Raw genomic sequence first — 19,936 nt, forward strand, 5'->3', positions numbered from 1 at the left:
GATATCCTTTAAAAGTTATAATAATTATAACCGTTAGATCAAATTTCAACGGTTTTGATCGCCTGCTCAGTAAGCTATCCAGAGGGGATAATAGATTTTGTTAAAATTTATATAAAAATAAAAAATCAATTCAATTCGGCAACTGCAATTTGTGCAAGTATCCTAATTCCTAACCCTAATTATAATAAGTAATGGAAATTCACTTAGCCAATATTTGATCAAAATAGGAATTTAGGAACAAAATAGTGTAACTAGACCTAATGCAAACGTATTTTTTAATGGAAATAAAACTTTCATGGCGACAGTTAAAATGATCTTTAACGCATAAATAAAAATTTATGAGCAATTTCATTTCAAATAATTGACTTCTGGTTCAGATTTACAAAAGATCACAAAGTATATCCACTTTAGTCACGTGCTATAATTTCTTTTTTTTTATGTAAGAAACATCAATGTGTTATCTTTAAATGACCTACTTATACATCTTGCTTTAAATAATTAAAATCGAGCTCAAAGTTGCTTATATTATACACATTTCATGCTAGTTAGAAAATAAAGAACCTTGTATAGCAACTGGAGGAGGCCAACCCAAATTCGTACGTAATTTATAACCAACATAAACATTAGATCGTAACACATGAAGTGTTCACTATTTGCTAGCCACCGTAACACATCAGCATTAGTAATTAGGAATTATCGTTTGTTAAACTCTAGTTAATTAGGACACTTAGTGCTTCTTTAATCGTGAAATTAGTTAGCTTATCAATAAGAGATGTTTGTTTTTCTTTCTCTCTCTCTCTCGATTGAAACCTAAAAAAAAAGTTCATTTTGCTTTCTCTCTCTCTCGATCGAAACCTACAATTTTTTTTTTAAACAAACGATATTATCTATACTAAGAGCAACTCCATCCTTAAAATTCTTCATGAGTTATAGAAATAATGTGGTTTTAATTTACCTTTGATGAGAAATAAGTCTAAGAACTTTCAAATAGAAGTGAAAATGAATATTATTATACCGTAGTAACGGAAAAAAATAAATCTAGTTAATGTCACGGACTTAAGGATAAAGACCTTCCAAGCCTGCGTGGGTTCATTGGGCTTTTTAGATTAACCGCCGAAAACCAAACAAAACATAAAAACGGCCCGAAACTAAATTCTGGGCCATATAGAAATTCAGTTATAAATCCAAAGGGACAGAGAATCCACAACTCCCTCCTTATCTCCTCTCTGCCTGCAACACGCTCAACCTTCAGGATGACACAAGGACTTCTCCCATGGAGTCCTTGCCACCACTCTCTGTCTCCCACCTCCCTCTTCTCACTCCCCCTTGCTTTCCCCATTACCAAACACACCCAATTCCCACATTCCATCTCCGCCACTCTTGAACCCGCCACCGCCGGCACCCAACACCTTACAGCCAGAGAGAGAAGGCAGCTCAGGAACGAGAGGAGAGAGAGCAAAACTGGCACCAGCTGGAAAGAGGAGGTGGAGGAGAAGCTTTTGGAGAAGCCCACGAAGAAGTTCGCCAATTGGAAGGAAGAGCTCAACCTTAATAACCTCGCTCACGAAGGTCCACAATGGTGGATCATCAAGGTCTCTCGAGTCAAGGGCCAGGAGACCGCTCAGCTCATCGCTCGATTGCTCGCCAGGAACTATCCTCAGATTGATTTTAAGGTACTAGATTACTTCAATTCAATGTTTTGGTTTCTGGGTTTTTTGAAAAATTGAGGAAATGTGATACTATTATATGTTTAATTTCGTTGAATTTAAGGTATTTACTAGTTTAATTCAATGTTTTGATTTCTGGGTTTGTTGGAAATTTGATGTAATCTGATAATGATAAAGATGTCTGCTTGATTCCAGCTGAACATATTGAATTGGTGCCCTGTTATCTGAGTATTTGTTATACAATTCAATGTCTAGACCAAAATTAAACATGTAAATATGTGATTGTTTGCTTTTCAGATATATGCGCCATCTATCCAAGACAGGAAGAAATTGAAAAATGGTAACTTGGTTAAACCGAGACCTCTATTCCCAGGGTGTGTGTTTATAAGGTGTGTATTGGACAAAGAGTTACATGACTTCATAAGAGAGTGTGATGGAGTTGCGGGCTTTGTCGGTTCCAAGGTCGGAAATACGTGAGTAAATTTCTTCCATAGTAGGTTTGCTGTGTATTGCCTAATTTTATTGTTATAGTAGTATGAAAAGAGGATAGTTGATTGAGGAGATATGAAGAAACCTTTTAGATACAAATGTCAATTTGTTATTTTCAGAATTAAATCCTGTCTAGAACTGATTGAGCTTGCCTGGTTAAATTGGCGGGATTGTACGACAAAAAGAAGATCCTGGTATTCTTTTAGAAAAGAAGTTCTGAAAGAACGCTCCATTTGGCCAAAACGACAGACATTATGTATAAAGTTATGAACTCATGTTATGCCTGCACAATTATGTAATATGAAGCGACTTTTGGGCTTAGGTGTTAGCTAAAACACATTAGGTAGATTGTGGGTTAAGTTTTCTGGTTTACCGGAGATTTTGGGATTCCCTGACACGCATTATTTTCACAGTTAATTTCTAATATTGAGGCCATCTAAATTATATATCCCTCTAGACTACTACCTTGTGCGTTTTCCAGTGAGAATTTATACAATGTTATTCGCATGTGCACAGGAAAAGACAAATTACCAGACCCCGGTCAGTTTCTGAGTTTGACATGGAAGCTATCTTCAGACAGGCTAAGGAAGAACAACAGAAAGCTGAACAAGCTTTTGAGCAAGAGCAGCAAGAAGCAGCCCTCAATGATGCTGACGAATCTGCTGGAGATTCTATTTCTAAACCAAAAAGGCGACCTAGAAAAACACTTGATCCTCTCATAAATGGTTCATCTAAAGGAAAGAGTGAGAAGCTCATCCCAGGTTCTTCTGTACGAGTTTTATCTGGGACTTTTGCAGAATATGTAGGCAGCCTGAAGAAGCTGAATAAAAGAACAAAAAAGGTTTGTTTTTTCTGGCATGAAATATTCAGTTTAATTAAGTGAAAATGGGTGGAGGTTAAGCATGCATGTCTTCTTTTTGTTTGGGATATATATGATAGAACTATTAGCGTCTTCTTATGGGTTATTTACAGCAATGTCAACACGATAAATGAAAGAATTTCTCTTTTGGAAACTTAACAAAAGGAAGAAAAATGTGTGTCATCTTGCAGGCAACCGTGGGATTTACGTTATTTGGGAAAGAAAGCTTAGTCGATTTAGATATCAGTGAAATTGTTTTAGAGACCGTTGAAAAAAAAGTTGTTTCAGAGACCATGTAAATATGTTCAGTCATCAATCATTTTTAAATGGTAAGCTTTTCAATCTTTTTCCCCTTGTTATATCTTACTTTCTCATCTATATGAAAATATCTAGCACCTTCAAAGTATAGTTTGGTTTTCTGTTTGATCTGTCATGAAATGAAGATATAATGCATACTAATCACAAGTTTCCAAAATTCCATACCATTATCGTATACGTGGTTTCATTGTAAGTTTCTGATGACCCGATGCACCAAGACATGGATATAAAATTATAAAACACATAAACAAGGGAGATTATATGAAGGTCCACTACCAACCATATTAAATCATAAATAGCTAATTTGGATTGGCTGCCTTATTTGTGGCCAAAACTACTGGACTCATATTGGTAATGTCTGTCCTTCTTAGTTCTCCATAGATCACATTTTGGCCTCCCTCTAGATGTTTTTCCCATTTGCTGCCAACTTCCTTTTTGAAATTATGGTGAAATTTTAAGTGGCGTATTGCATATCAGAGTAGTCTGCTTTTGGTACTTTTGGTGTTTAGGTTCTTTCTGGTCACATGGAATTAGGGTTCAGACTTAACCATACTCGTGAAGTTCAGTCAAGGCCTTCGAAAAATTTGTGATAGGAAAATGTATCTTCATGTGCACAGAGATGATGGTGTGAGTAGATTATGAAGTGTTGCTCACCAATTCTACGAAAGGAGTAAATGTAAGTTGCAATATAAACACATGGTAATTGGTAGTGATGATAGGCTTTAGAACAACAGATGAAGATCTCTTTCATTCTTGAACACTTTGTTCTTCCTCACTCTCCATATGCAGTAGATTGCGACTGCATAAGTCATCTTCTGTAGGGTAATAGTAAGGGATATACCCCTCCAAACAAAACCAGCGCTCACACAATGATTGGTACTCAACCAGGGAACTCTGCAATTGCTCAAAGCCTGCCTCCAGATTCCCCCTCGCTAAATGGACAATCAAAAGAAGCGTGATTATGAGTCTAGTGCTGCCATACAGAAAACACAATTAGCGTTAGCTTTGATCTCTACTGCAGCAAGGCACAGCACAATTAGCATAGCTGAAGGAGAAAATATAATGACCCTCTTTAAGGTAGCAAACAGCCTTTAGTAAGTACAGTCCCGTTCTCCTGGACCCTACACTCCAGGAAAATGTGATCACCTACCGCTCGGTTTAATCCAATGGGGGAGAACAAAGTAAAACAACAAAAGTTAAATGAACATTTATTCTCCCCACTGTTGGATTAAAATCGAACCATAGGTGTCCACAATTTCCTTGGACCATAAGGTCCGGGACAACAGGACTATTAGTAGGTAATAGCCAACCATAGAATGGAAGTCATTCTGCCCACGCGGTAGCTTAGTGCAGCTATGCTAACTCCACATTTAGATGTTGAAAGTATAGGTGCCAGATGTGGCAGTTAGCCACCTATAACATCTGTACTATTAGCTTTAGATGCATGCCAATCCCGAAGACCGCCTTGGACTATGGCAGGGAAGGCTCACTGGTCCAATTTTATTAGGGCTCCATCTAATGAATAAGGGGCCAAGGGGTGTCAAATGTCAGGATAAGGAAGCACTGCCATCCTCAATAGTACAACCAAAGATAGCGAGGGAGCCTCGTCGCATTAGAATCTTCAGTTCATGAGCAAATCTGTGTAGATATTGCGGAATCAGTCCACTAACTCTACTTTCATGCTTAATTATTGTTTACTATCATTCTCCTTTAGAAAACTAAGTTTCTTATCATCTTGGGGTCCTCCTTAGTCATTATCTTAATGAGCTGCTAATTATTTAATGGGCAGGAAAGCAATTGAATCTGCCTGCCCCAGATGGTGCTCCCTTGCATATTCTATCTGTGAAAAACTTTAAAGCACCAAGCAATTGAATCTGCCAGAACGTACATCAAAAGTGGTGTCTTACCGGACAGAAAAAGTCATGTTATCTTTTGCACTCGAGCGTTTTATGATTATACACGTCCGATGTGCACATTCGTATTGATTATCTTGTTTTTCTGAATGTTTTTCATAAGTTGTTTATCCAATTCTTAGTTTGGATCAAGAAATTATGTTGCGTTTAGTCGAGTTTTGTAACGTTCTTGCTTGCATTCTTCAAAACCCGGCACCTTCCATGTGTTTGGAAATAGCAGACTGATTTTGGCCAAGCATGCAGATGATGGATTCATGGAGACTGCTTAGTTTATGGTGGGGGTTTTGAGGTTTGTTGTGTGTTGAGAAAGGGACAAAGGAAGGGGGACCAAAGAAGTTGAATCTCAATACTCATAAAAGTGAAATCTGTGAACTGTACTCATACTTTAAATGCTTGTATTTTCCTTCATTTGGACCCCTTGTCTCACTTTAATGCTTGTTTTTATACTTGTTATATGTGGTTCTAAATCTATTATGAATACACGATACTGATAAGACGGTCTACTAAGTCTTTCTAACATACAACAATGTATGAACTGGAACGTCAGGATGACGATAATTTGGTAACTGTCAAATCCTTACTGTAGTGTTGATTAACTAATACGGATTATAATTCTTGGCATTATAATTTAAACAATGCAATATCAAGCGTTTCGCTCACTCGTATTATGTAACTTCCGAATCTGTGATGGAGTTACTTTAGCATCGAAGAATATTTCGGTTTTCGAGCTGGAAAACTTAGAGGTCAAGACAATGGTCCATATCCACGTGGTGATTGCACCCAACCGATGACTTACACGTATGCTTTTACGGTAGAAGGAAAAGTCATTAAAGAAGAAACAAAACAAAGAAGGTTTAAGTTGTTTAACAAACAATTTGTTTCGCTTTTACAGTGAGGCAGTGAGATAACATGCAGATTAGATTAGATTAGATTAAGATTTGATTAAAGATTATATAATTAAATAAGTGAGTGAAGGAAACTCCATCCTGTTTTTGTTTAGTCCAAGAATAGTAGACGACACAAAAGCACGCGCACAATAGTTGTTTACTAAAAAGAGCTTGCTAAAGTAAGCACTATGCACACCACCCTATCTCTCTCGACTCTTTGATTTTTATCAGGGTATTTTGATATGAGTTCAAAATAACTAAAAATTAGACCTATTTCAAAAATAAAAAATCATTAAAAATTAGACATATTTAAAAAATAGGCCTATAAAATTGTATCTATTTCAAATTTTCCTTTTTATCAAACTCCTGCTGCGGTTTATGGATGGTCCCCCTATCCAAAGCCAAATGGACAAAACTGAAAAGAGAGAGGAAGTAGTGGGAGAAAATATTAAAAACTGTAATACAGCCATCCCTTTCTTTTAAAATACTAACATCCTTTTTATCAAGGGAACTTTAACGAAAAGCATCCGGTACTGTTCATTTTAACGAAAAATCACATTTTTACACTAAAAAGTCAATCTTGGTATTATTCACTTTACCCTTTATTTTGTCATTATCATTAAAACTCAAAGTTTTCAAGCCATTTTCATTAGTTTTCCTTTTTATCAAACTCTTGTTGCGGTTTATGGATGGTCCCCATATCCAAAGCCAAATGGACAAAACTGAAAAGAGAGAGGAAGTAGTGGGAGAAAAATATTAAAAATTGTAATACAGCCATCCCTTTCTTTTAAAATACTAACATCTCGTTTGGCATAGAAAATTAGTTTGAATGAGACTATTCACTGTACTAATAATATTTATAAATAAAAACAAATGAATGACAAAATTTTATTTGTCAAACTCTCTATGAGGCCTAAATTGACAACTCTATCTCTAAATTTTAAGATATTCTACAAAACACATCTGAAAATTTGCTTATTTGCATTTGTTGCACCATGGAAGTGGAGCTATTGTATTTCTTTCTATTGGTAGCAAAGCTGCCCTCCTACCTAGTTGTATACAATTAATGACACTTGAGAACTTCGCTTGTATTGAAGGTCTTTCACTGGCTACATCTAGAAAACTACATATACCTTGCTATTTCTTTTATAGAGTGGGTGAAGAGTTTTATGCCTTTTCTATACAAGCGATGTTGGGAGATAAAGTAATCGAACTCTAAAGCTTAAGTGTAGGATGAATGTTCTTAACTAACTAAGCTAGTCTTGTAGTCTTGTTGCTTTTTGGAGCAAGGGAGTTGATGGTTGGACTTTTGTATAATTGAAGTCATTGTACCTCATGATACACTAATGTTCTTTTGCCATATTTATGTAGATAAACGAGTACTTATTTTGTTGTTGTTTTTGTGTATACTTAAACCTAATTAGTAATCTAAATTTATCTTATGATGTTATAAGATGCTTATATTGTCAGATAATCAAGCAAAAAGAAAAAACACTTCCATTTCATTTCCGTATGCATCAAGAATCTTAAAAAGAAAAAGGGAGGAAAAGAAAAAGTAATTTTATAAAGTTTATCACCATCAATAGACTTATAGAAGTATAAAAATCATGGCTATTTCTGAAAATACACAAAAAAAGAGAGGTGGAAGTGCAAATTGAAGAAAAGAACAAGCACACAAGTGCAAAAAAACCTTTATTATATTCCGTCAGTCAGCAACCACTCAGAGAAAGTGAGTCAGAGAGTTTGCAGAAACGAGTGAACGTATTAAATTTTCACAACCTGCAACCCAACCGCCTCAATATTCTTTACCCTCCTCCTCTGCTTTCTTCCCCTTCCAAACCCTAAAAAAACCAAAGAAATTCACCTTTAATTGCAAATGGGCATCTTCCCCGAGCCCTAGAAACCCCACTGCTCAATCCCCACCCAGATTCAGCTCCAACCCGCTTCCTCCATGGCCGCATCTTCCATCTCCACCCACTTCGTAGCCGTAGCTTTCCTCGTTTTCTTCCTCAGAACCACCTCCGCCGCCTCCAACTCCTCCTTTTCGTTCACCCATTTCGGTAAAGTGTCAAACTTTGGGTCAGATATAGCTCTGTACGGAGATGCAGAGGTCGTCAATGGCGGATACGCAGTTCAGCTCACCAGTTCAGTGAGCTCGAGCGCCGGCCGAGCTATTTACAAGATACCCATCGAGCTGTATGAAGGTAAGCCTCGGAAATCCGTGTCTTTTTCGACGAACTTCTCGTTTTCTATTTCCAACGGCGGTGGGGATGGATTGGCGTTTGTAGTGGTTCCAAAGGGTTTTAATCTTAGCCTATTTGGTAACAGCTCTTTTGGGCTTTCTCTGGGCAATGGTAAAAGTAAATTCAAAGTTGCTGCTGTCAAATTTGACGCATTGAGTGATGGAAATGTTCATGTTGGAATTGATGTGGGTAGTTCTGTTTCTGCTAAAGTAAGCAATGTTTCTGCTAAGAATTTGGATCCAAGTAGTGGGAATAAAACGCAGGCCTGGATCGATTACGAAGCGGGTTCGAATCGATTGGAAGTTAGGCTGAGTAAATTCGGTGGTTCGAAGCCCGTTGATCCTCTGCTGTGGTATCCGATTGATTTGTCGGAAATGTGGGGAGATAAGGAAGTGCTTGTGGGATTAAGTGCAATGAGTAGGAATTCGTCTCAGACGTGTTCTGTATACTCTTGGAGCTTTGTGCAAAGGCATGTGCCTCACTGGACGCACTCACAGCCGGTAGATCCCAAGGCCATTGCTAAGAACTCGAAGGCGGAGGAAAAGAAAAGGGATTGTACAAAAAAGGCTTTCGGTGCAATGGTTTTCGGTGTTGCTTGTGGAGCATTGGCGTCATTTGTCGGACTGTATCTGTGGACCGTGTTTGGTAACAGGCGTCCAGTGGTGCCGGCGGAGTATGCTGAAAAGCAGAAAGAGTTTGAGTACGAGAAAATGAGAGCAGTTGCAGATAATAAAACCATGGAAGATGGACAGCAGTAGATGCTTGAATGTTGAAGGATGTTGTTTGTTGTGTTGTAAATCAATCTTGTTTTCTTACCTAGTATTTTCAGGTTGCCCTTTACTTGTACTAGTTGTAGTTAAGTGTTGCAGTCAATTGTCAAAATTTAGTAAGTTTTGTTACATATTTTGTCCAATGTTGGAGCACCGGGATTGCACTTTTGAAGGCTCTTTCGAAGGCTGGTATCTTTCTCTTTGAATGCCGACCCTCTACATTTAGCATCGCCGTTAGTACTTGCATCCCTCCATGAGGGGAATGCACACACTCCACCATTTACGAATGACGTATTTTTACCCTGTAACCTTCAAAATAGGAGCCGTTCAATTTTTTCATCTTCATTTGTAGGTACTCCACAAAAAATGATTCAAATATTGTTTAGTTATCCAACGTATCAGATAAATCAACGGTTCATTTAATTTGTAAGGTAGCACACACATTGACAATTTGTTCCAAATGAGATCCAAATTAAAGGTTTGATTTATAAACAATGGCATACTTAATCCTCGATTTAGGTCTTGAGCCCGTAAATCATACGTATCACATGAACAAGAAATGCAGAATCTTTTGCTCTCCTCACGTGACGAGATAGAGTTGTTTGTATACAACATAGTTCAGCAAAGCCTCCCCAGTGATCTAGACATAGTATTTTCGAAAGATGGCATTGACTCCATATAGAAAATCTCAATCTAGACGGAATAAGAATATTTATCGACAGCAATCTAAATTTTATCTTAGATTCATACAAGAAATTACGCTTCTACTTTAAAAGGGTAATATCAACACATAGAAAATCTCAGCTTACTCAAGTACATGTAACAAAAAGAAATTAAACTGAGACAACCAGTTTGGTTTTTAACGATATTAAAACCTACAACTGCAACGAACAGCCTATCACTTTGTCATACTCCAGCAACTGGGAGTTGCAGCATTTCAAACCACGTTACATCTCCTCCTGAGCTTCCTCCTCTTCGTCCTCATAGTACTCATCCTCCTCGGCTGTGGCATCCTGGTACTGCTGATACTCCGAAACCAGATCATTCATGTTGCTTTCAGCTTCTGTGAACTCCATCTCGTCCATGCCTTCACCAGTGTACCAATGCAAGAAAGCCTTCCTCCTGAACATAGCTGTGAACTGCTCGCTCACACGGCGGAACATCTCCTGAATTGAGGTTGAGTTTCCAATGAAGGTGGATGCCATTTTCAAGCCGGTGGGAGGGATGTCACATACAGTAGACTTGACATTGTTGGGAATCCATTCCACAAAGTAAGAAGAGTTCTTGTTCTGGACATTGATCATCTGCTCATCAACTTCCTTTGTGCTCATTTTACCCCTGAACATGGCTGAGGCAGTCAAATACCGACCATGGCGAGGGTCAGCTGCACACATCATGTTCTTCGCATCCCACATTTGCTGTGTGAGCTCAGGCACAGTGAGAGCTCGGTACTGCTGTGAACCGCGTGAGGTCAAAGGAGCAAAACCCACCATGAAGAAGTGGAGACGAGGGAAGGGGATGAGATTGACAGCAAGCTTTCGGAGGTCAGAGTTCAACTGACCAGGGAACCTCAAACAGCATGTGACACCAGACATAGTTGCAGAAATCAAATGGTTCAAATCTCCAACTGCATAAACATTACAATCAGTCTACTGCATCCAAAAACAAATAAAATCAAAGTATCGAGTACAATCAACTGAGGGAAAACTTACAGCTCGGGGTGCTGAGCTTGAGTGTGCGGAAACAAATGTCATACAGAGCTTCATTATCAAGAACCATACACTCATCTGCATTTTCAACAAGCTGGTGCACAGACAAGGTCGCATTGTAAGGCTCAACTACAGTGTCCGACACCTTTGGGGAGGGAAAAACCGAGAAAGTGAGCATCATCCGATCTGGGTATTCCTCTCTGATCTTTGAAATCAACAGAGTACCCATGCCAGACCCAGTACCTCCTCCCAGAGAATGACAAACCTGAAACCCTGCAATCCAAAACAAAACAAACCCAAATTCAATGGACCTATAAACAAAACAAATGAGGAATAAAAGCAAGACCCGGACAAAATTTATCAAATACATTTGCAGGCATTAAAAATTAACACAAATGAAAGAATAATTCCCTGAGGAAATTTATCAAACACCTTCAAGGCAATCCCAACACTCCATGGACACATAAAAACAAAACAAACGAAATGATATCAAGTCACTCAGGAAACTATCAAACGCCTTGCAGGCAATCACAATTCTCTATAGACACATAAAACAATACTAACAAAATGAAAACAGATCACTCAGGAAATTTATCAACCTCCTTGCAGGCAATCACTGTTATACATGAACACATCTTATAGACCAAAAGATATAATATCAGGGCATCAGGAAAATCATCAAACATCTTGCAGGTTATCATAATTCTACATGAACACGTAAAACAAAACTAAATAAATAAATAAATAAAAGAAGGAATTAATCAAATACCTTGCAGGCAATCACAATTCTCGGCCTCCTTGCGAACCACATCAAGAACCGAATCGATCAACTCAGCGCCTTCGGTATAGTGACCCTTAGCCCAGTTGTTCCCGGCACCAGACTGGCCAAAAACGAAGTTGTCAGGCCTGAAAATCTGACCGTAGGGTCCAGATCGGACGCTGTCCATGGTCCCAGGCTCGAGGTCCATGAGCACAGCCCTCGGCACGTACCTCCCGCAACTGGCTTCGTTGTAGTAGACATTGATCCTCTCAAGCTGGAGCTCCGAGTCTCCCTCGTACCTACCGGTGCCGTCGATGCCGTGCTCGGCGCAGACCACCTCCCAGAACTTGGCGCCAATCTGGTTGCCGCACTGGCCTCCCTGGATGTGAAGGATCTCACGCATTTTTGGTTGAAAAGGGGGTGAACAATCAGAAAGGGGGTTAGGGTTAGGGTTTGTGGGTCTCTCAGTGAGAATCGCAGAGAGAGATGGATGAGACAGAGGGGTGGGGACGGAGAAAGATGATTTTATAAGAAAAGTACGCTTTTTGGGTCTCAACGGTTGGATTTGAATGGAGAAGCGGGAGATTTTGTTTGAATGGGTTGGAAATGAGTTGTGGGAATTGGAAATGGACGGTTCAGATTTGATTTGGAGGACCTCGGTTTGAAATTTGAAATTCAAATTTCAAAAACTAGCTGGGTGCCAATAACTTTGGCTCAGTTTTTATAATGAAAAACTAATCAAAATAATTTGAAAATTTTAAGTTTTAACAAAAATGATAAAATAAATGCTAAAATGAAAGGTACCAATATTGATTTTTTAGTATAAAAATATGGTTTTTCATTAAAATAAACAGTATCGAAAGTTTTTCGTTAAAGTTCCCTTTTATAATTTGGGAACAGAATTTCCTTAAGAATTAAAATAAAATTTGGAATACACATCTATACTACTATTAAGATACTATTATCTCTACTAATTAATAAAAACTCATTGTCAACCAAAATTATATAAAATCACCAGTTAAATTCTCTAATTAAAACAGAACATAAATAAGAAATATGGGTTAAAAATGTAATTTCACACAACCAAATTTTTTTTTTTTTCAAAACTTCACCTACATATAATCCTAACATATTTTTTACCAAACACTCTGCTGATTTATTTCACAGCCGCCTATTCTCACAGCACAGCCACTTATTCTCACATTAACTTTTTTTCAAATCACAACAATACCAAACCAGCCATAATATTTGTTTTTATTAACCTACAATTTTTTTTATTTGACTCTCTCTTCGTTGCTCTCTGCCTTTCCTTTCCTTTTTTTATTTGCTTTCTCTTCTTCGCAGTCCAGAATTGCTCTAAGAAAAAAATCAACTTGGCCATCAAATCCACTTCTCAAAACCTGCATATTCCTTGCTCATCCTCACTGATAAAATTGGAAACGCCCCATCCTCAAACCACCTTTTTGTGAAAAACCCAAATCAGATAATAATCTCAAATTGAATGAAACTTAAACTTTACTAGCTTTTGGTGAAGGATTCAATGGAGGACTCATTTGCTGATTGGGTCTCTGAAACTGGTGCCAAAATAAAAAATATCTAACACCATTTCCCTCTCCCTCTTTAGTCTTTACAGATGCAATCCTCTGCACAAACCCAACCCCGTGAGCCACCCCACCCTCAAATTGATTCCTCGGAGGTGAATCAAAGGACGGAGAAAGGGAGTCAAACGACGACAGAGTTCGTGGGTCCTCTGATTCGAAACAGAACTCGTGGGTCCTCCGATTGAGGTTTGAATCTGAGGTCGTTCATGATTATGGGTTCGGGGAGAAGAGAAAAGGGAGAGAGTGGCGGTGATCTGGTGGTATGAGCAGACGAAGCAAAACGAAGGCCTTGCTAGTACCGTGGTTATTGGAGGGTCTCACTAAGACCTTTTAGTGAGGGGACTAGTCTACATGAGTCTCCTTTAATCCAACTTAAACTTAGTCCAGTTACTCATCAAACATTGGACTACATTAATAGATAGTCTAGTTCAGTCCAATGAAACTTAACGAGTGCGTTAAAAGGTTGATGTGGCATGAATTGGTACCCAATTCTTGTTCAAATGTATTTCATGTGAGAAAAAAAATGTTTGTTCGTAAAATTAAATTATTTGAAGGTATTTAGGGTGCGTTTGTTACACCAGATTATCTCGGACTAGACTAACTTTAGGGACTAAGTTGAACTGACTTAGTGAAGTGTTTAGTAAAGTGTTGGACTAAAAAGGGCAAAAAAAAAATCTTTTTTTTTTTAATTATTTTTCTTTCTATTTTATGGAACTCTCTATTGTTTTTCTTTTTCTTATTATTTTTTTTTCTAGGACTTTATCTGTTTCTTCGTCTGTTTTTCTTTTTCTTTTTTTTTTCTTTTCTTTTCATTTCTGCCCCCTCTTTTCTCCATCTGTGTTCCCTCAAGTTAGTTAAAGTGCATGATTGAAAATCACAAAATGGAGACATGCCTCACTTTCAATTCTCAATTCCTAATTTTTTCCCCAAATTTTCAATTCCCACCAAAAACCCCAATGATTGCTCCTCCCAATTTCGTCGGCAACCATGGTGAGTTTTGCCGTCCAACAACCTCTTTTTCTTTCCCTTGTTTTCTCATCTAAATCCAGCTGGCCAAATCCCTCTTTCTCCCAATTCCGTTGACGGTCATGGTGAGTTTTCCCATTTAGGTGGTTCTGATTCTAAGATTTTAGGAGGTTCTGGGTTGTAATCAGATTCTGGGTGGTTCTGCACTCCCTCACGATGCAAGCTTGTGGTGGTGGGTAGAGGGGTTTTGGGAAGACAAGAGGCAATGACATAGTCCTAGCTAATACCAAGGTTTCAATCGGGACTAGCTAGTGACACTTAGCAAAGTCTGGAGTCAAGGCGAGTCTGATCTTGTGTTATTTAAGTTAGTCCCTTGGTACGCCAAACATAGGACTATATGGATTGTTAGTCCAGTCCTGTCCCGTGAATGCTAACGATGTCAAACAAACACCCCCCTAATTTATTAATTATTACACAATTTGGCATTGAATCTAAACTTGTAACATAAATAGGAAAATAACTTTCCTTCAACGAAATGTTATTTGACGTTACCTAGTTTCTTAATTAGTAACGCACAACTATGTTAGAAAAAATTAAAATGCATGTCAATGTATGATTGACTTTGATATAAAACTTTCTTGCAACACTTTGATATAGCAAGTCGAGCCCAATAATACATAGTTATATAAAATATTAAAATGCATAACATTGCATAATATGGCTAGTTTTTTTTCTTTTTCTAAATCACTAAACTAGACTAAAAAACAAAAAACTAAACTTAAACTACTCAAAATAAGCTAAAATGACTCAAAACACACAAATTAAGTTAAATTGACTCAAAACAAAAACTAAATGGAAGTTTGGACGAAAATTAAACTAAAAAGACTCATAATACTAAATGGGGGGTTGTTTTGACGAATTTAAGATTTAAACAAACAAACAAACTTGCAGAAACAAACTAAAGGGTACGAAATTGGGTGAAATAAGGGGGTGAAAGGCTAGCTAGAGGGTCATTCTCCACACATGACACATATGCATACAAATCGATTTCCAGTTATTCTTCCCATAAACCATGAATGACAATGCCCCAAGTTAACCATGAACTGCACAAATTAACCATCGGATTTTCCTAAATTCATTGAATTGGACTCAATGACGCAACCAAATTATCCTTATCAAGTTCCCTACATGAACTGCATAATAGAGATACATATCAAAGATCATTAAGTTATATGAAAATCATAAGCATTGACAAGACATTCATAACTATGAAATGCATGATACTCCTGCCAATAATTTACTTAACGCGATCTTGACTAGCAACCTCCACTGCTTCAAAATATAAGTTCATAACTATTAGGTGAAATTCCCTTATATTTTAGCATCAAATCCCTGCATGCAAACTAAGTATGCATCCTCAATCAACACACAATAATAAGTTATCAATCAAACAGATAAGTAAATTGCATTCACGATTTATGAAAGCAACAACTGGACGTAATCAATTCATATCACACATATGTTCATGGCTTTGAATTCTTCTCTAGCTAAAACGAATTTAGTTCCACATGTTTGCAATTAAACAAAGACAATTGAAATTAAACATTGAAAACAAAACATAGAATACACCTAGAAACACTCCAACAATCCAAAGGTCTTGAATGGCAGGCACGGCTCCAAGCTTCTTCTTCCCCTTCCTTGCAAAGCTGTGGCACAAGTATGTTTTTCTGAATTTAGGCTATTGTGTGTGTGGTGCTCTGAATGGTGCGGCATTAGTGTTTATATAGGGCTAGGGCACGACACAAAGGTTGTAGAAGATAAGGATTTGCATGGCAGATTCCTAGGGGGAAAGGGATAGGGTAGTTCGGCACAAATCTTCTAGAACCAGAAAACAAGTGGTTTAATATGAAAATGAATCCCCCTTGTAGCTGGAAATAAGGTAGGATAAGATTAGGATATGATAGGATAAGATAAGGTTAGTTTGGATAATGTTGGATAAAATTTTGGATAATGTTCCTTCCTTTTAGCTGCTTCCTTATCTTTCAAGTCTTGATTTAATTCTTCTAGATTTGTAGCACATTTTTAGCCTCTTTAAACTTCAAAAATGTCCATCCATTTTGCTCCATACGCACGTTATCCATTCCAAGTCCAAAATTGCTCTAAAATGCTCCAAATTGCCTTTTCTTGCCACTTTTGCCATTTGGACCTACAAACACATGAAAATAGCTTAAATCACTATAATAAACAGAAACTAACTCACTAAATGCAAAGAAACAAGCTAACAAAGTCGCATAAATATGCTCCTATCACAGCCCAAGCCAATTGCCATACCTATGGGGTGGGCCCAACTCAAATGAAGTGAGCAATTAGGTGAAAATGGTTTAAGGCGATTTGACGTTAGCCACATTGTAATTTTTTTTGGGTCAGACTCGTGACCTATACGCACAAATGAGAAGAGTGAGCAACCAAAAGGTGTCAGTTGGGACCCACGCTCAAGCACACTTTGTTATTTTCAAATGTGGGCAGTTGAATTTCTTAAATCCATTTAATGAGTGGACAATGGTAACATTAAGAGCTCAAGACTTTTAGAGTTCACTAAGGCCTATATATAAATGCCTCACAAGTGATCAGACCTTGGAGAGTGAAATTAAACCACTTTGTTAGAGAGTGGTAATCCATATTATATATAGAGCCTTTAAAGCAACTCCACCGTGTGGAGTAGCATGAGGGATAGGCCTCAAAACAAAGGGCAGTAGCCCCGCCTACTTGCTCCAGTGTGTGCCAGCCTTAGGGAGAAGCCTGACACGAATTGCCAGCCCGAGAGCCCGAAGGCTTCTTGACGTAAAGTTGACGTCGCCCAAACGTTAGCCACATTTTTTATTTTTTTCTGTCAGGTGCGTGGCCTTCAAGTGCACGTATGCACGCATCGTCCGACAAGATTTCAAAAAAAGGGGCCCACGGCCCACTGAGAAATGTTACCGTTGGGAAGCCACGTGGCTTCTCCTCGTCCGTTGGATTTTAACGGCAACAATTTTAGGACCGTTGGATTTCCAACGGTAAAAAAAATAAATAAAACATTATTTAATATCAGTCATTGGATCTGAGATCAACTGTCCACGTTATTTGTCTTTATAATTAAAAAAACAATTTAAAATTGTGAAATGTTACTGTTGTGCCACGTGGCACAATCTGGAGTGTTAATATCAGTCACTTCCGGCTCTGTCAACTCAAAATTTTCACCTCAATTGCTGGGGGCATGCTCCAAAAACATGCCAGTCAAGCCGAGTGAAGTTGAAGGATGGACTTATGTCACTCCGAAGAAATTGCACAAGAAGCATATGTCTTCTCCACAAGCTCACCAATGGGAAAGGGGGCAAAACAGCTCCTGTTCACCTCTAGAACAATGTGAAAGTGTTGGAGATAATGAAACTTTGACACGAAGTTCATCCATCCCCATCACGATGCGTGACATCTTCCCAGAAGACTTCTTCAACTACTCAGTCAAGGCTCCTTGCTATGAAGATTGCGAGGAACGACTCTCTCAGATCGCTTGACAAACCAAATGCTCCTTGTTCGCATGAGCCTAAAACTGCATGAACCAAAGCTCCTTGTCTGCAAGAGCCTAAACTGCAAGACACAAGGCTCCTCGCCTGCACGAGCCTAAACTGCACGAACCAACGCTCATGGTCTGCACGAGTATAAAAGGCAACACCAACGCTCCTTGCCTGCACGAGCTAAAACGGCAACACGGCACCAAATGCTTCTTGTCTGCACGAGTTGAAACTGCAAACGACACCAACACTCCTTGCCTGCATGAGCTGAAACTGCAAACGGCACAAAAAAAGAAAATCCAAAAAAAATATGTATTTGAACTACGTTACGACTTGATCTCTTCTTTGGAGGGGTACGTAGGCAACTTGAATATTCAAAATTTCGAGTTCAGTCACATCAAAATGAAAATAAATGTTTTATTAAAGAAAGTCAATTTTATCAAGAAAAAAAAAATACATATGTTATTATGTATTTACAAAAAAAAAAACAAACACAAAACAAAAGAAAAGAAAAGAAAAAGAAATAATATATGTATGAGTGTCTCGGCCCAGCAGCAACAAAAGGCTCAAGCCACAAGCCATAAGCCCAATCCGCGGTCAAGTCCAATGCCTGCTCAGACTTCAGTTACAAATCAGGCATATTTCTCATTTCTTGCAACATTTCTCAAAGCAGCCCATCCAAAATGAAGCCCAAGTGCCGCCGTAACGGTGGATACTACCATGACAGCCCATGAAGTTGAGGCCCATATCCATCTAGTCAGTGCAGGCTCTCCCGCTGATGTCGACAGGGTCAAATTCGAAGGAAGGATAATCAAATCTATCATTTAATCCTCCACTGCTCTACAAGTAGCGGTTGTGGTCCCCTGACGCATACCGTGACGAGGCATGGCACCGCCGCAAGAAAATCAACGGCAGATCGAACCTCCAGCGGAGCAAAAGCGTCACTGACGAAGACCTCGACGAGTTGAAAGCCTGCATCGAGCTAGGGTTCAGGTTTGACTCGCCCAAGTCGGATAAGCGACTCGCTGACACTCTTCCCGCGTTGGGACTTTACTACGCGGTTAACAAGAAGTACTGTGACTCAGTTTCTAATAAGTCTACGGCGACTACAACGACCCTGACGCCGTCAGAGTGTGACTCGGTGACCTCCTCTCAACGGTAAACTTTGCATCGTTCGGAATAACATGAGCATCTCGCTGGTTGATGTTTCGAATTCCAGTGATGTTCACGGGGAAAGTGCCGAGCATCTGTGGGAAACTATAGCAGGTAAAGGGCAGTTCAAGACCTTGGTTACGAATCTGTGGTCAAGCCTTGCCGGCAGGGGCCGCCTTAAAAGTCACATAGTTCACTGCCAGGTTCTTCAAGTTTAGAAACTGTAAATCGTATCAAATTCAAAGGTTCACTCTTTTGGTACATCCACTATACCAGAATCCACATGCCCTCCGTGGAGTTCTCTGTCTACTTCAAGCTACGCTCCCCAAGTCACCATCCCCGGCCGGCAGCCACCCAGTCTCTCCCTCATCTGCGAATCCTTAGTCCGCCGCAACAGTTGCTTCGCAGCTATAAGATATTCCGTCGGCTTCGCCGGAGGACTCGACATCCGGAAATCCTCGCAAAAGCTGACGTGCTGCTTCATCGCCTCCTCCGTGCTTATCTTCCTCGACGACCTCGAGTTCTCGTCCTTGATCGCCTCAACGCAGAACCCGTAAATCCACCGGTCCTGGTGCCTCTCCTTCACCGTCGCTACGTATGCCGGCCTGCACTCCTCCGTCAAACCGCAGCAGTAGCACTTCACCTCCGACCGGGCCATGAGCATGCGCTTCTCACGTGACTGCGACGCCTGCGACGGTGACGGACAGTGCGAGTTCTGCGCCGTCGAGTTTCACCTCCGCCTCCATCGTCCTACATGAATTAGCTCATCTCGTGCCTAAATCGGCATCAAACTCCAACCGAACCTGGACTTCCTATCCCTCAGGAGTTCTGAATCCTGCATGTTTTTCAAAGACCTGCTTTTGGCCTCTCAACCAACTTCACCTGCAACGGCAGCGTCATGGTGCAGGTGGTGGTGCTACAGTGCAACATTTGGCACATTCTCCCCTCCCACACCTTCGAGCGTGCCTGCGTCCAAACCTGCAAGTCCCTGAGCTTCACGCCTGTTCTCCCGGATTTTCTGACCGCAGCGGATCCCGTCATCCTCCATGCT

General features: G+C 39.4%; 4 protein-coding genes across 8 annotated transcripts; 2 read left to right on the forward strand and 2 right to left on the reverse strand.

The window, feature by feature from the left end:
• Positions 1-1,161: 1,161 nt before the first annotated feature.
• Positions 1,162-5,654, forward strand: LOC103433552 (uncharacterized). Of its 5 annotated transcripts, none has more exons than XM_070819962.1 (5): positions 1,162-1,673; positions 1,965-2,140; positions 2,673-2,997; positions 3,207-3,344; positions 3,951-5,654. In XM_070819962.1, exons 1-4 carry the CDS (start codon positions 1,254-1,256, stop codon positions 3,312-3,314), a joined length of 1,029 nt encoding a protein of 342 aa, XP_070676063.1. In that variant the 5' UTR covers positions 1,162-1,253; the 3' UTR covers positions 3,315-3,344; positions 3,951-5,654. The 5 variants fall into 5 exon arrangements, with proteins under 5 accessions (XP_070676063.1, XP_008370038.3, XP_070676064.1 ...); XM_008371816.4 differs by having other exon boundaries at positions 5,123-5,654; XM_070819963.1 differs by having other exon boundaries at positions 5,467-5,654.
• A 2,194-nt stretch (positions 5,655-7,848) lies between these two features.
• On the forward strand, positions 7,849-9,289 carry LOC103433553 (lectin). The gene has a single exon (XM_008371818.4). It carries the CDS (start codon positions 8,085-8,087, stop codon positions 9,132-9,134), a length of 1,050 nt encoding a protein of 349 aa, XP_008370040.1. The 5' UTR covers positions 7,849-8,084; the 3' UTR covers positions 9,135-9,289.
• Positions 9,290-9,840: 551 nt separating this feature from the next.
• LOC103433554 (tubulin beta-1 chain) lies at positions 9,841-12,309 on the reverse strand. Its single transcript, XM_008371819.4, has 3 exons — positions 11,625-12,309; positions 10,859-11,128; positions 9,841-10,773 (listed from the first exon to the last, which is right to left on the reverse strand). The coding sequence occupies exons 1-3, from the start codon at positions 12,016-12,018 to the stop codon at positions 10,094-10,096; spliced, it is 1,344 nt and encodes a 447-aa protein (XP_008370041.1). The 5' UTR covers positions 12,019-12,309; the 3' UTR covers positions 9,841-10,093.
• Positions 12,310-19,201: 6,892 nt separating this feature from the next.
• On the reverse strand, positions 19,202-19,543 carry LOC103433640 (uncharacterized). The gene has a single exon (XM_008371908.1). It carries the CDS (start codon positions 19,541-19,543, stop codon positions 19,202-19,204), a length of 342 nt encoding a protein of 113 aa, XP_008370130.1.
• Between the last annotated feature and the right edge of the window lie 393 nt (positions 19,544-19,936).

This window comes from Malus domestica, chromosome 04 (assembly GCF_042453785.1).
Source record: "Malus domestica chromosome 04, GDT2T_hap1".
Taxonomy (NCBI): domain Eukaryota; kingdom Viridiplantae; phylum Streptophyta; class Magnoliopsida; order Rosales; family Rosaceae; genus Malus; species Malus domestica.